Here is a 15,299-nt window from a genome sequence, read left to right as displayed (position 1 = left end):
TTTGGGTGTTTACTAGTTAGTTTTCAATTCCAAATTGTTACTTAAAAATATATTTGTTTCACTATTGGTCAATAACTGTTTATACAACACCTGTATTGGTCATTTGACTATCAAAAATTTTCATCGCTTTGATGATTGGATATGATTAAAATATTGGTAATAGTCACTAGTCAAAATGTCCTGGCTTATTATGGCGGGTTCGTGTTTTTTCAAGCTCAAATACGAAATGAGTAGTAATGTGCGCCGCTGGGGCGGCGACATTGACAGCGATTTGTCGAATATTCTCGTTCGCCATTTTGTGAATGTTATGGAATTTCGTGTTAAGTAATCAAGACGAACACACCCCGAAGAGTTTGGAATTTAGCGTGAGTGATACTTTGTATATTGCCTTACCGGAACTAATACTAACCGATATTATCATAGTTCTTGTGTGATAGCTACCTACATATTGATCATAGTTATTAGATTCTTTTTTGTTTATACAACGCTTAAAAAAACTTTCCATGGTCTTAGCTTTGTTATGAAACACGACTATACTTCTCTTACGGTTTCAGAAGTTGAGATGTCTGAAAAGTCTATGGTGAAAAAGACTATATTAAAGCGTCATGAAGTTGCGAGACCTATTCACATTCAGCGTCTGGAGGCCGCCTTAGACATCAGGCCTTTTGTGAACCAAGTGGAGAGAATCCTCAACTCTGATGGCGGCAGTGATAGCGATGACGATTCCGATAGCAAGTCAATGGTCAATGAGATGTCAAAAGGTGATCAGGACATGCATGGCGTTGTGACCACCAAACAGGGTATGTTGTCTTTTCAACAATGCTTGTTAGGAAACTATCCAAGTTTTGTGCCAGGAAATATTATCTTTTGGTATCAAAATATGTTAAAAGTCAAGTCTATTTAGACAAGACAATTTAGGATCTATATATATTAAATAAGCTAATAAATTATAGGTCAATTTCATTGAATTTTTAATTAATTAAGGTTTTTGGCAACCTCTCTGGGTAGCTACCACTCACATGTTAAAGGGCTTGAAGGGAATGAGGAACATAAAACATTAATTTAGAACCCATGCTCTCTGTCACATTAATTAATTAAGGAATGGCTTAGACTACTTAAAGTACTGATTACTATAAATAAAACATAAGTTAAATGATTAGATCTTATTGACATTTTGTATAATCAATCAAAACAATTACAATAGTAAGGTATTGCAATCACATAAAATTGTATTTATGTAACTTATGAGAATTATCATTTCAATAATTCTCTACCATGTAAAATTATATTTTTATATTTAGTTATTGGTGAAGTAAGTGGCACTTATTAGATTAAGGAGATTTACATTTATATCTAGTATAGCTTATACTTTACTTGAGTGCTAATAAGAAACTTGTATCAATGTTGTGTATTATTTTATATTTGATATACCTATATAAACATTTTTCTGTTTTGATTTGGTGCTATCATTTTAATTTCATTATTGTATATAATATTATCTTAAACAAATTCAATGTGACAAGCCTGGTCTAGACCAGTCATGTCACAATAACCCTGTAGCATTATAAGCTACCTACTAGTAGCTCCGAGTATAGGCCAATAAAAAGATAGTGAGTTTTGCCATTGAGAAATATTCAGTAGCGGCTCGAAGTTTAGAAGCGTACAATGTTAGCACTCCCATAAAGCTGTTTGCTCTGCACCAAAACTCCAGTTGTGTCAGATTGCTGTGAAATTATGAAAGTGAAGAAATAGAGATTGTAGCTGTGTATGTGTATGCTACTGTGCATCATAATATCCAAAAACCCAAAATTGGCTCTTCTGTATTATATTTATTCCTACATACAGTTTTTTTTAATTACATAAAACGTTGTTAAGTTAGTATTATATTTTGAAATAGAAAGGCAAAGTGATCGCCTAAGATTATATAACTTGGCATCTGTTGGGGAAGAGCGGCAGTGGCTTCGGGATGTTTTACTCTCATCAGAATCAGAAATAAGCAGTGATGATGACAGTCCAGCTGCCAAAGAGCAACGAATAAAAAGATTGCTCAAAGAAAGACATTTCCATAATAAATATGCTAAGGAATATTACAAGGACCAAGGGGTGTGTACATTGATCTATATATATATTTTTTAATTATATCCATTCATTCATTCATTCACTTTATATATAATATGTGTAATGGGATAATGATAAATTATGTTATGTTCTTCAATATAGAATTCCCGCTACATGTACTATGGTGCTGGGCTACTTTCCACTATAGACCGCTATCCTGAACGGCGAATTAGTCGCCCTATGCCTACTCCTAGTAGAGGTCGAAGAGGTCGTCCAGCGGAGAGAGGCTCGACGAGAGGTATGCCGAAAGCTAAAAGAGGTCGTGTTAGAGAGAACCGTGGCTTTAATGACAGTAGTGATGTGGTAAGTATTACCAGCTAATTTTATCATTAGCTTAATTTAGTGATACAACTGACACTTTTATTAAACATTTTAAATAAATATTTTAGCCAGACGGTGTTGATTGGGAAGATCAACTCAGAAATATTAAGGAAGAAAATGATACTGATGAGTTTACCAGTACAGAAAAACTAGGAGTTAGGTTAAATATTTTTTTTAACTAAGACTTACTAAGAACTTTTTGTATGTGTTAATTTTATTAAAATTAGTGTATATTTTATAGAGGCCGTAAAAAACTAGCTTCACTCAAAAGTCCCGAAGCATTAACCGCTCGTCGAAGGCGACACTGGCAACTTCTAGTGAAGAAAGAACTGGGTAAAGTGCAAAGAGCCCGAACAGCAACGCATCGAGAGTTGATGCTTCAAAGAAAACGATTGGCTACTCTCTGTTGCAAACATTGGAGGCACGTAGCGATGCAGGTTGGTGATTAATTTGCAAATACTAGACTTTCTTTAGTTTGATAAAATAATCTGAAAAAAAACTTTAGAATATAATAAAAATTAAGGTAACACAAAGGAATAAAAACATAACTGACGGATAGTATGGAATGATTCTTTTCACAGTCCCAAAAGAATATGAAGGAGACGGTCTGGCGATGCAAGCGTTTGAGTCGCGAGATGCAAGCCTACTGGAGGCGATACGACCGCGCCGAGCGAGAGACCCGTCGACGTATGGAGCGGGAGGCTGAAGAGCAGCGTAAGGTAATATAGAGAATTGAATTCGAAATTTATGTATATTGATTAATGAAATTCTTAATAACAATTGAATAACTCACTTCTAACACTAGAATACAAGAAAAAAGTAATAATTGAAGGCACTAAGCCAGGCTGAATAAATATATTACAGATGGATGTTGAATTAATGGAAGCCAAACGACAACGTCGGAAGCTCAACTTCCTCATCACTCAGACAGAATTATATGCCCACTTCATGCAACGAAAATTGAATGCAACGGAAGATGGAGATGACAACGCTGATATGATACTTAAGCAATTAGACGAGGACCGTGACCCCAGGCTAGCTGCTATTGATAATTATGACTGGTAGGTGATATAAAATTGTATTCCAAAATCCCTTGTATAGATTTTATTCATGGCTCTATTATTGCCAGAAAATAGACATTCCACTCGGTTTCAAATTATTTTCTTTTCCATCCTTTTTATATTTAATATGATGATTATTATTGATTCAAAATTAATGAAAATAGATACATAAAGATTCTTATTTTTTTTTTATTGGTAATAATCGTGAGAAATGTAAGAAAGCTTGTAATATGATTGATTGAATAAAAGTACAATTGAACAAAAATGTTTGAAGACATCGAAAATGCCTTTATTCAGCGAGGCGATGAAAGCGCGCGCGTCGAAGAACGCCCTGGAAGCGTTCCAGGCGGAGCGCGCGCGCACGCTGGCGCTGGACGCGGCCGACGGCGAGCGCGAGCGCCGCGGCGACCACGACCAGCCCGCCATCTTCCGCGGGACGCTCAAGGGCTACCAGCTCAAGGGCATGAACTGGCTCGCCAACTTGTACGACCAGGTGACACACATGAGACATACCACTGTTGTGTGGTCTATTCTATAGAATGATTATTTCATTTTTATTAATTATTTAATGTAAATGCATTAAAGCATACATTGAGCATATTTTTGTGTAATATATTCTAAAAAGAAATAACAGATACTAAAAGAATAGTAAAAAATAAAAATCTATAATTTTTCTAACGAAAGTATGTATATACTTAAACATAATAACAAACTGACTCGACAAGCATGTTAAACTGTTAGTACGGCGGCTGAAATATTTCCGGTCGTATCGAATTTCCATTCCCATTGAATATTGCGAGAGAATAGAGAGTGCAGTCATGTTTGCTACCTATAATATGTCCTGCGCACGCATCTTACTTGAGACATAATCAATCAGGAAGAATTGTGTTTTCATCATCTGTCTATATCACAACAGTGCTTATCATATAACGTATTCATCAGGGCATCAGCGGCATCCTGGCAGATGAAATGGGGCTTGGGAAGACTGTGCAGTGCATAGCATTCCTGTGCCACGTGGCGGAGCGGCTTGGTGTGTGGGGACCGTTCCTCGTCGTGTCGCCCGCCTCCACGCTGCACAATTGGCAACAGGAAATGCAGCGCTTCGTGCCGGACTTTAAAGTGGTTGGTGTCCAATTTCCTTTGGTTGTTTGTATTGAGAAAATATGTTCACTATGTTTGGCAAAAAGATATAAGTTTCATTGAAGTTTTACAATTCATCTTGCCTTACAAAATAAACAATTTACATTCTGGGTTATATGTGAGTTATATGAAGTCTTAATTAGACTACCAAATGTAAATTACTTCTATGGGTAGACAACCACATTCATAACCGATTGTAGCCTGATCAAGTTGAAATGTCAAGGTCAGAAAAGATGAGTTGAATTATATTTTGGAAAAATATTTTACAGGTGCCATACTGGGGTAGTCCCAGCGAGCGTAAAATACTTCGTCAATTTTGGGAACGTAAAGATTTACATACGCGTCAAGCGGCGTTCCACGTAGTAGTCACATCGTATCAGATAGTTGTGTCCGATCTGAAATATTTAAATCGCGTGTCTTGGCAATACATGATATTGGACGAAGCTCAAGCAATAAAAAGTTCTGCTAGTATGAGATGGAAGTTGCTGCTTGGATTTAGCTGTAGGAATCGACTTTTGTTGTCCGGTAAGTCGTTTTTTTGTTAAACATTAAACTTATAATACAAATTGTTAGCAGATATTCCTATAGAGCCAAAGTTTTTTGATCCATGTTGACCATTTATAATAATAAGATTGCTCTTTTACTCATTTGCTTACTCACAAATATTAAAACGAAAAAACATAATAATGCCCAGAAAATAAAGACATTTGATTCCAAATATTTTTAAATTAACCAAACATTTATAATTTAATACCCTTTTTTATTAGGTACTCCTATCCAGAACAGTATGGCTGAACTGTGGGCTCTGTTGCATTTCATAATGCCAACCTTGTTCGATTCACACGACGAGTTCAATGAATGGTTCTCCAAGGACATTGAAAGTCACGCTGAAAACAAAACAACTATAGACGAGAGTTAGTTATTATATTTATTCATATTTTTTACTTTGGCAACACTAATTATATTTATTTATTTTTAAATCTAACCATACCAAAAACCTAACGTAAAACATTATTAAAATTTTTGTATATGATAATGGTGTGAATTGAAAATAATTATAATTTTTTAATTTTCCAGAGCATTTATCCAGATTACATATGATTTTAAAACCATTTATGTTGCGACGTATCAAGAAGGATGTGGAGAATGAATTGTCGGACAAGATTGAGATTATGGTTCACTGCCCTTTAACTATAAGACAAAAACTTTTGTATATAGGTAAGGTAGAATTATGAATTTTTTTTTTGTATATTTACTATTAATGGACCTTTCATAAATATATTTTTTTTAACTATTTCTTTTTCAGCTCTTAAGAAAAAAATAAAAATAGAAGAATTATTACATTATTCAGTTGGAGCCGAATCTGGTCATAATGTAGATAAAAATTTCACATCAAACCTCATGAACTTAGTTATGCAATTTAGAAAGGTAATAAAATAATTTAACTAACAACACACTACATTTAAAATATAATGAAGTGTTGAAAAAAAAATTAATTACTGTCTAGTTTTTTTTTTGTTTGTGCTTAATAAATTTGATTGCTTTGTACAGTAAGGTTATCTATAAGTTCGAAAACTCAGCAAACAGAAATGTTTATATATCATACTACATATATATTTTTCATGTTCAGATATAAAACATAATAATTGCTTTTTCATTTATTTTACCAATAGGTATGCAATCATCCGGAATTGTTTGAAAGACGAGATGTGAGATCGCCGTTTGCTATGCAAGTGGATGATTATCATCTACCAAAGCTTATAGCTGAAGATGGTATTCTATTGCGATCTATACCATCGAAACGACACATTCTATACAACAAAATGTCGGTTTTAACCCCCGAGTATGTGCACAAAAGTTGTCAAAGTGAGATTAGCAATATTTTTGCATTTACGAGGTTCATGGATCTGTCTCCTATGGAACTGTATAGGGTGATGGTGTGCGGATGGTTGTATGCGTAAGTATATCAATAACCATCTTTATCTAACAAGTTACTACTTCCGTAATATATATTTTAACTATCTACCAGACCGGCCTCCGCACCGGTACAATATTACTGCTACAACATAAAAAGTATATAATATTCATCTCTATTGGTCGGCATATTTTTTTTCGGCAACTTCATCAATCATCATCATATTTCAGCTAATTCACACAAAATAGTAACGAATTATGCACTAAACTTTCCCCATAAATTACTCCGTCCATTAGTGAAAAACTTATAAAAATCGTTTGGTAGTTTTTGAGTTTATCGCATACAGACGCGACGCTAAGGTTTTATTTTATAATATGTAGTGATACTGCTTTTTTCCTTGGGTTATTATTTTTCATTTCAATAACTCAATATCAAATTTCACTTAAATGTTGATTTTTTTTCTTCAGTATGCTTCATATAGAAAATTGCTTAGAAAAATATGAGAAACTCCGACATAGACATAATTGGTGGAGACGCGTTGAGGAGAGTTGTGTTAAACAAGAAGAGTGCGAGACAGAAGTATATGGAGATTACTTTGATAGAGTAAATAGCAAAGATATGCTGTTAATTTGCCCTGATGGAAATATATTGAAACGTAGAAAACATGATAGTCTACTTTGGAGGGAATTTCTTTTTACAGATTCGCTTTGGATTGAAGGTTAGTAAACATTTTATTATATTTCAAAGGCACCATTAGCCAACAACATCAAATAGGCATAATTTATTTTGCCTATTATACAATTATTATAAATATAAATATGATACGAATTTTGTACAAATTCGATTTTTTTTTATAATTTATCAGGGGGTCCATTCTACGCGCACACAGAACAAGTTGTACATTATATGCAGGAGACGATCGAGCATCGTGCTCTACGGACAAAGAACTTAAAGACTGAGGGACAGGTATGGTTTTAGAAAACTTGATAAAAATATATATGACTTAATAGGCAAATCTAAAAAGCTTTTCCATTTTAGCCTGAGATGTTAAGCGAAATAAAAACAGAAGAGGGTGGCGTGATACCAGTGGTGACGCAACCAGTAGAGCTGCCGGAATTCGAACACGTGGAGCGACCACCTGTCGTTTATATGGATGTACCTACACCACTACCGGCATTCCTGTACACGGCGCAACAGAAGGTGATATACTATTATAATTATTACTAATTTGAAATCGGATTGTCTGTATATTCTGTGAATTATAAAATAAAAACTTAGATCTACACATACATTAAGTACCTCTAAAAAAAATCAATTTCATCAGTATTTTTACATTCTGTTAAATATTTATTTATTTGATAAAGAAAATAAAATTATTATTTAATTTATTATTATAATTTTGTTATGTATGTATATAAAATGTACAATAGTAAACTGTATCGGAGTTCCTTTTTTAAACGCAGGTGAGCGCCTTCACTCGCGTTGCGTTCGCGTCGTCGCGCAGCTTCGCGCACCACGTGCGGCGCCACGAGCACGGCGACAGCGCGGCGGGCGCGCGCACGCTGGCGCGCCTCGTCGCCGCCGCGCGCTCGCCCACCGGCTGGGCCTCGCTGCAAGTGCCAGGTGATTCACTCATGCGTTCGCTTATTCATATTCTCCTGCTAGTTCTTTCTAAAATAATAATAATAATTTGAATTTTTAATTCAACTTTATTATAAGAATCTGACACAGTTCCAGTACAGCTTTTGTATATGTACAGATAAGAACCAGCTGGTGAGCGACGCGGGAAAACTGACTGTGCTGGACTCGCTACTTAAGAGACTAAAGGAGCGTGGACATCGAGTACTTATATACAGCCAGATGACGAAGATGATAGATTTGTTAGAGGTGACTGTTTACCTACATAGTTGTTACTAATGTTTTCGTAAAAAAAAACTTATAATACCTTCATTTTCACTCGCACGTTTGTTATAAGTAACAAGTTTCAATCAATGTGTATTGTTCTCAGTTTTTTAATGTGTTGTATTTTCTTTACACGAATTTCAATTTATTTGTATTTTATTACATTTACCTAATTTAAATATTTAATTGATTATAATTTACAGGAATACATGTGGCATCGTAAACATAAATACATGCGGTTAGACGGTTCAAGTAAGATTTCAGCTCGACGAGACATGGTAGCTGATTTTCAGGCAAGTGAAAACTTAACAACATTTCATGGGTATCATGTACCCAATAAGACCTAATATTTGTCAATTACATCAAACTACAATTGAAAATGACTTTACTCAGCTCTGCTCTATTTATTATAGGCTCGCGCTGATATTTTCGTATTTCTACTATCGACGCGTGCTGGTGGATTGGGCATTAATCTCACCGCTGCGGATACTGTAAGTGATGACGCTGCCTGCGTACGACTCTAGTTTTGACTTTTGTCATTTTTCTGTCCAATCTTTGTATTTTAAGTACTTGTGCAGAAAGTTAAAGACCGCTTTTTCTCGTAGGTAATATTTTACGACTCCGACTGGAATCCTACTGTAGACCAGCAGGCAATGGACCGCGCGCATCGTCTGGGCCAAACGAAGCAAGTCACAGTATATAGGCTAATTTGCAAGGGAACGATAGAAGAACGCATTATGCAGAGAGCAAGGGAAAAGAGTGAAGTAAGTTTCTGTTTCTTATAATATTATAGTCAATATATTAATTGTAATTTAGTTAAATTACTTCTGAAATAACTGTGTATCACAATAAAAATATTCATTTATGATGATGTTATTTCAAGTTAAATTTAAAATTTTATTTGCCGTTCTGTTACGATCATTAATTGTTAGTGACTCTTGTGTCTCCAAGTCAGAAACTAAAGTTGCTATATTACATTATCATGGCAAAAGCTTTAGATATAACTCGTTGATATATCGTTTGATATTTTCAGATTCAAAGGATGGTCATAAGTGGGGGTAACTTTAAGCCAGACACGCTTAAACCTAAAGAGGTTGTATCTCTCCTCTTAGATGATGAAGAAATTGAATTAAAATGTGAGTTGATTTTTTGGTTTTTGATTTCTAGAAAATATCTTACTAAAGATATTGTTTAATACTTTCAAGTTGGGTCATTACTATTTTGTAAGATAACGATAATATGTTTAAGTAAAAATCTATAATAATTATTATGTATTTATATGCATTTAAATTTACAGATCGTCAAAAATCCGAAGAGAAAAAAATTATGGAAGAAAGGGAACGTAAAAGGAAAATGGGAATCCTACCAACAGTAAGACATACAATTTGATACTTTGTTGTTTTTCCGTTATTGCACCTGTTGTCAGTTTTTCCTTGAATACTATTTACTTAATAATATTTGCAAATGCAAATATATATAAGTGTATGTATTTACGTGTAATGTATAAGTACAGTTTTACGGTTGTAAGTAAGCATTCATGAAAAAGAACAGGAGCAGGTGACTGTATGTAAATAATATTAATATTGTTTCAGCAACCAGCGGTGGTAGAACCGAAACGCCCGCGGGACTCGGCGTCGGAGCCGGGCAGTCCGCTGCAAGTGGACGACGACAGCGACCATCTCGTCGTGGACGCTTCGCCGCAACCGCTGCGTGAGTGGACAAAAATATTTTCATTATATTATTACCAAAACGAAATAATGGAAGTAATACAATATTTGACATTTGATTCTTATCGACATTCTTCAGACTTTTAGACAACTTTACGAAATATGATATTGGAAAAAATGGCCGTAATTTCTATTTACTACTGTATTGTAAAAAAAAATTGTCACGCCTTCAGCTATTTATTAATAATCTAATCTATTATTTTTACTTTTATAAAATATTACATTTAATATCAACATTTAAACACTTCAAGTAAAGATAATTTGTATATGATGACTTCCACGTTCGCAGCGTTCTCGCCGCCGGTGCGGCGCGCGACGAGAGGCGCCCGGCGCGGCCGCCCGCGCGGCTCGCGACACGCGCCCTCGCGCCCGCACACCGACAACGCGTCCGCCGTCGCTGCAGGTGAGCACAGGAGACAGGGGCTCATAATAAAACTTCGTCAAACTTTGTATACCGCATACAATTATATATTATATAATTATAAAATTCAGGTGCAGCGCTGCTCGAGTCGGACGCGCCGCTGGAGGCGATCGAGGTGCCGGCGGGGGCGGAGATGCGCGGGCGCCGCGGGCCCGGCCGGCCGCGCCTGCGCGCCGCCTCGCGCCCCGCGCGCCCCAGCCGCCGCGCGCGCCGCCCGCGCGAGCCGCTGCTGGTGCCGCTGGCGCCGCCGCCCTAGCCCACACCACACCCGTGCGAATACTGATTATCATATTATATTATAAATATGCGAACTGAAAGCAAAATAAGTTTTTTTTAATAATTCTATTTGGACTTTGTGAATTCACATTGGATAAGTGAATAATTAAGTATTTAATAAAAATAGAAAAATAAATCGTGCATTATTTTAATATATTAAGAATGAATACATATAATGTGTGCATACATTATCGTCGCAAACCTTATATTGCATAATACCACGTAGCTAAAGTGGCCGTTAACTTCGTATTTAATTTATAATGACATTAAAATAATAGTGACAATGTATATGAAAATATACTTGATTAAATTATAACTTTATAAGGCAATTCATTCAAATATAATAATGACGAACAAAATGTTACCCGTTCTTAATCCGTGCCTGTTTCTTGTTACAGATGATTAACTGAAATGGACAGAAATTGATGTGGTTTGCTCGTGAAAACCCACCTGTGTTTGTGTTGATTTAAATTATTGTATAATTTAATTTATTTACAATAATTATACCGTGACGCATATGTAAATTATACAACTTATATTAATACGATAATGTACAAAACGTGCTTTTACTTTTGAAGTATTACGTGCAAAGTTTTAAAAACTTTTGTACAATTTATTAATTATATATACTTCGAGTCAAAGGAGAATGTATATAAGAATGAAGTATTTTATATGTTAATGTAAATTTTTGCATAGAAATGTATACAGGCTTTGAATGAAATACAGATTTTTTTATATTTATTTAATAACTAATCAGACTAAAGGAAGGAATGAAATAATAACACAATTATTTTTCTACAAAATGAAAACGTATTTAATGTTTTTTCCTTTGAAACAGATAAGTTGTTAGATTAATCATAATAAAATAAAAAGTAAATTAAAACAATGAAAAATGTGATTAAATTATTTCAATAAGAAAAACTTATTTTTTATTTTATACTGCCTTGCTCAACTAACTTAAAATACTCAGAAACTGTCTCAGAATTAGTCAGTTTGTTTTAATGGATTTAATAAAATGCATTTTAATGAGACTTTTTTTTTCTATTTAATTTAATTATTCTTTAACTTCTTATGCAGTGATGACTTTCATTTCCGAGACTTACTGACAGAAGATAAATATCCCACTTCTAAGCAAAAGTCTGCTAAGGTTTCGTTGGAGCTTTATTTATTGTGCATTTCGAAATAAATAATTCAGAATACAAAGACGGATTGGAACTCACAATAAACCCTTACCAGTTACTCGGTCATCTGGGTGTATCCTTTGTTCAGCTTTAATTTTTTTCATACAGCGCGGTTGCAATTCCTCACGCTCTTATAAAATGAGCTTAAAGTAGGACATGCCCTATTAAAACGCGGTTACAATACGACACGTCCTACTAAAAACGGTTACAATACAACATGCCCTATCAGAGCAAGACTTAAAATATAATTCATAACACAATCTAGCCCCCGGAAGTGATGTAGGCTGAACATACCTTATCCGATCTTTGGAGCGAATAATATGAAGTAGCGTACATATTTCTAGTAACAACGCCCATGAGTGGAAATCACTGATAACCAATTAACAGTTCAGGCAATTCAGTTTACGTGAATTGTAATTATCAATTTAAATTAATAATGAAGATATTTTTTTGTTTTTTAATAAAATTATGAGAGGCGATTTTTTAAAGAGCATCGATTTTATATATAATAATATAGTTAGAGGTATATATAGGATGTTAAGTAGGTACGTAGTGACAGCAGAACAAGCGCCCAGGTCAAGTATTGAGTTGGCGATCTGCCCTCCCTCCCAAAAATATAGAGGGTTATTGGTAATTCGACGTAAACCCGTGAGGAGGTGATAGGAGTGATTATTTGCGATAATTTTATTTTTGCATCATATTTGATTGATACATTTTTTTTAATAAATTTTTGTAGTTGCAATTTTGACTTATTTTGAAAAAATCTAGAAAACGTCATCATCCTCCTGCCCTTATCCCAATTTTACTTGGGGTCGGCGCAGCATGTCTTCTTCCATACTTCTCTGTCAGACGTCATCTCACAAGTAACATTCTTTCTAACCATATCGTCTTTCACACAATCCATTCATCGTTTCTTGGGTCGTCCCCTGCCTCTATATGCATCCACATCCACATCCATACTCAAAACCTTTCTCACAACATGGTCCTCATTCCTCCGCATAACATGCCCATACCAAGACAGCCGGTTTCCAGATAGCTTCTCGGTTACCGGTGCCACTTTCAAACTTCCTCTTATGTACTCATTCCTTACTCTATCCATTCGCGTAACACCACACATTGCTCTCAGCATTCTCATCTCCGCCACATGTAATTGTCTTGCAGTCATTCCTTTTATAGCCCAACACTCTGATCCATATAGATCAGCAGGTCTGACCATGGTCTTATAGATATTACCCTTAAGTCTAAGGGGAATACGGGGTCACAAATTGTTCCCGTAACCTGCCGCCATTTCATCCACCCTGTGTTAATCCTGTGCTTCACCGTTCGATCTATTTCGCCATCGCCTTGAATGAGTGAACCGAGCTACCGGAAGTCGGAGCAGACTGGAAGGGCCACGCCATCAAGCGCTATGTCTTCAGGACAGGAGAGACCGCCGAAATCGCAGAACATGTATTCAGTCTTCGTTCTACTGATTTTCAAGCCAACATTCTCCAGTTTCAGTTGCCAATCTTCCAATCTGCTCTGGATCTCAGGTCCATCTTCACCAACCAGTACAATGTCGTCGGCAAAAAGCATGCACCAGGGTGCCTCCTCGTGTCCGCCGTTAGAGCGTCCATAATGAGCAGCAAGAGGTAAGGACTAGAGCCGACCCTTCGTGCATACCTACAGCCACACTGAACTGGTCGGTGTTGCCGGCAGACGATCGGACATAGGTACAGGATCCCCTGTACATAGAAAAAATCTAGAAAACGTGATAACTCAAAAATGATTCACTTTTGCATCATGCGAATGGGGGTTAAAATTATCACAAATAGTCACCCCTATTACCTCCTAACAGGAATACGTCGAATTACCAATAACCCTGTATATTAAATTATAGTTGACCATCATCGGCGAGGCGTCCCCCATGCGTAAGGCTCTGTTTTATTGCCTCTTGCCATGACTTAAGACGGGTATGCGTAGTTAAAAGAATCACATTAAAGTAGTACATTAACATAAAGTTAAAATTTATAATCAGTAAAACATAATTCTAGTCTGTTATGAAATGTCAGTACTCAAAAATGGCTTTAAATTAAGTATCCGCCGTAAAGAATGCCAATGAAATCGTGATGTGCCTACAAATAAGTGATCGAGCGAAATCCGTCCGTCTTATCTTATACGGCGAGTTAAATTGTTCGATGTTGTTCATGTAAAGGAATTTTATAAAACAGTTTAATGTTTGTAAAAAATAGGCGTTTAAAATAAACTTTTGTTAACGTGAAGTGGAAAATGTTTAAAATGTCATAGAATGAACATGTATTTAAAATATTATTATTAAGCCACGAAACAATTACTATTTGTAATATAATCTATTTGTTTGGTTTAGTGGCTAGCTAATAAGTCGGCACATATAGAGGTCCTAGATTCAAATCCCAGGTCTGAACATTAAAAAAATATTGCGTTTACCTGTCGAGAAACTCTAAGTAGCAGTTTGGAGTTTAGAAGTTTACACTTCTGTGCCTCGAAAGTACGTTAAAGCCAAGGGTCTTGTACCTAATCTTTCCAGTCGTGTCGGAAATATGATGTATACCGGTTCGTGATAGTTGTCACTATCACATAAATATATAGAAAATACATTTTTCTTTGCGCACTATAATATGCCTACGTAAATTACAAAAGATTTTATGTGATTTTAATGAAACTTTAAGTGTGTATCATTTCTTACGATATTTTTATTTTGTTATTTTATATATTTTTGTATTATATTATTGTATTATACGGCGATTTGGTTCAGCCTATAGACATCAGGATTATTTGTCAGTAAAGATCCTTAACATTGCGGATATTATACATACAGAGTACATAGCCGTCTCAAGCTATGCTGGGGAACTTGGGCACACATGAATTTGGGGACCTTTTGCTAGATAAATTAAATATCTATATAATAGATACTTAAATTAAATATCTAGCAAAATGTTTAACAAAATAATAATGGAACTTTTTTTTTTTGAAATTCGGCTACCATGTTGAAATCATTTGTTTATATCCAGGCCTTAAGTTTAGTTTCAAACAAACGGTGCGATAATTTTCGTAAATTCTTAGGAATGTGATTGGTTGTACTATCTTATGGCCATTCTGAAAGATTTCAGCATCTATTTCTATCATGAAGAGCACGTCTATAGTTTTCAACTTTTAATATCGACTATCGTCACTAGCCTTTTGATAAAGATTTAAGTTATTTCTTACAAAATATGGCAA

General features: G+C 35.4%; 1 protein-coding gene across 1 annotated transcript; it reads left to right on the top strand.

Moving 5' to 3' along the window:
• The first annotated feature begins 168 nt into the window (after positions 1-168).
• On the top strand, positions 169-11,726 carry Ino80 (INO80 complex subunit). Its single transcript, XM_064218009.1, has 29 exons — positions 169-365; positions 555-800; positions 1,898-2,103; positions 2,221-2,421; positions 2,508-2,599; positions 2,681-2,876; positions 3,021-3,158; positions 3,304-3,500; positions 3,798-3,993; positions 4,443-4,622; positions 4,910-5,165; positions 5,408-5,554; positions 5,718-5,858; positions 5,947-6,068; positions 6,314-6,597; positions 7,023-7,273; positions 7,421-7,521; positions 7,594-7,755; positions 8,019-8,178; positions 8,315-8,442; positions 8,661-8,750; positions 8,871-8,948; positions 9,063-9,221; positions 9,491-9,593; positions 9,755-9,828; positions 10,050-10,167; positions 10,474-10,587; positions 10,677-10,875; positions 11,280-11,726. The coding sequence occupies exons 2-28, from the start codon at positions 563-565 to the stop codon at positions 10,859-10,861; spliced, it is 4,317 nt and encodes a 1,438-aa protein (XP_064074079.1). The 5' UTR covers positions 169-365; positions 555-562; the 3' UTR covers positions 10,862-10,875; positions 11,280-11,726.
• The last annotated feature ends 3,573 nt before the right edge of the window (positions 11,727-15,299 follow it).

The sequence above is a fragment of the Vanessa tameamea genome, chromosome 20 (genome assembly GCF_037043105.1).
Source record: "Vanessa tameamea isolate UH-Manoa-2023 chromosome 20, ilVanTame1 primary haplotype, whole genome shotgun sequence".
NCBI lineage: Eukaryota > Metazoa > Arthropoda > Insecta > Lepidoptera > Nymphalidae > Vanessa > Vanessa tameamea.
Note: the sequence above shows the minus strand (reverse complement) of the source record. Positions and strands in the feature narration are given on the sequence as shown.

Coding starts and splice junctions, on each gene's coding strand:
- Ino80 (XM_064218009.1), top strand. CDS start 563: ATGTCTGAAAAGTCTATGGTGAAAAAGACTATATTAAAGCGTCATGAA. Junction 2,422..2,507: donor TTAATGACAGTAGTGATGTG/GTAAGTATTACC, acceptor TAAATATTTTAG/CCAGACGGTGTTGATTGGGA. Junction 10,588..10,676: donor CGCGTCCGCCGTCGCTGCAG/GTGAGCACAGGA, acceptor TATAAAATTCAG/GTGCAGCGCTGCTCGAGTCG.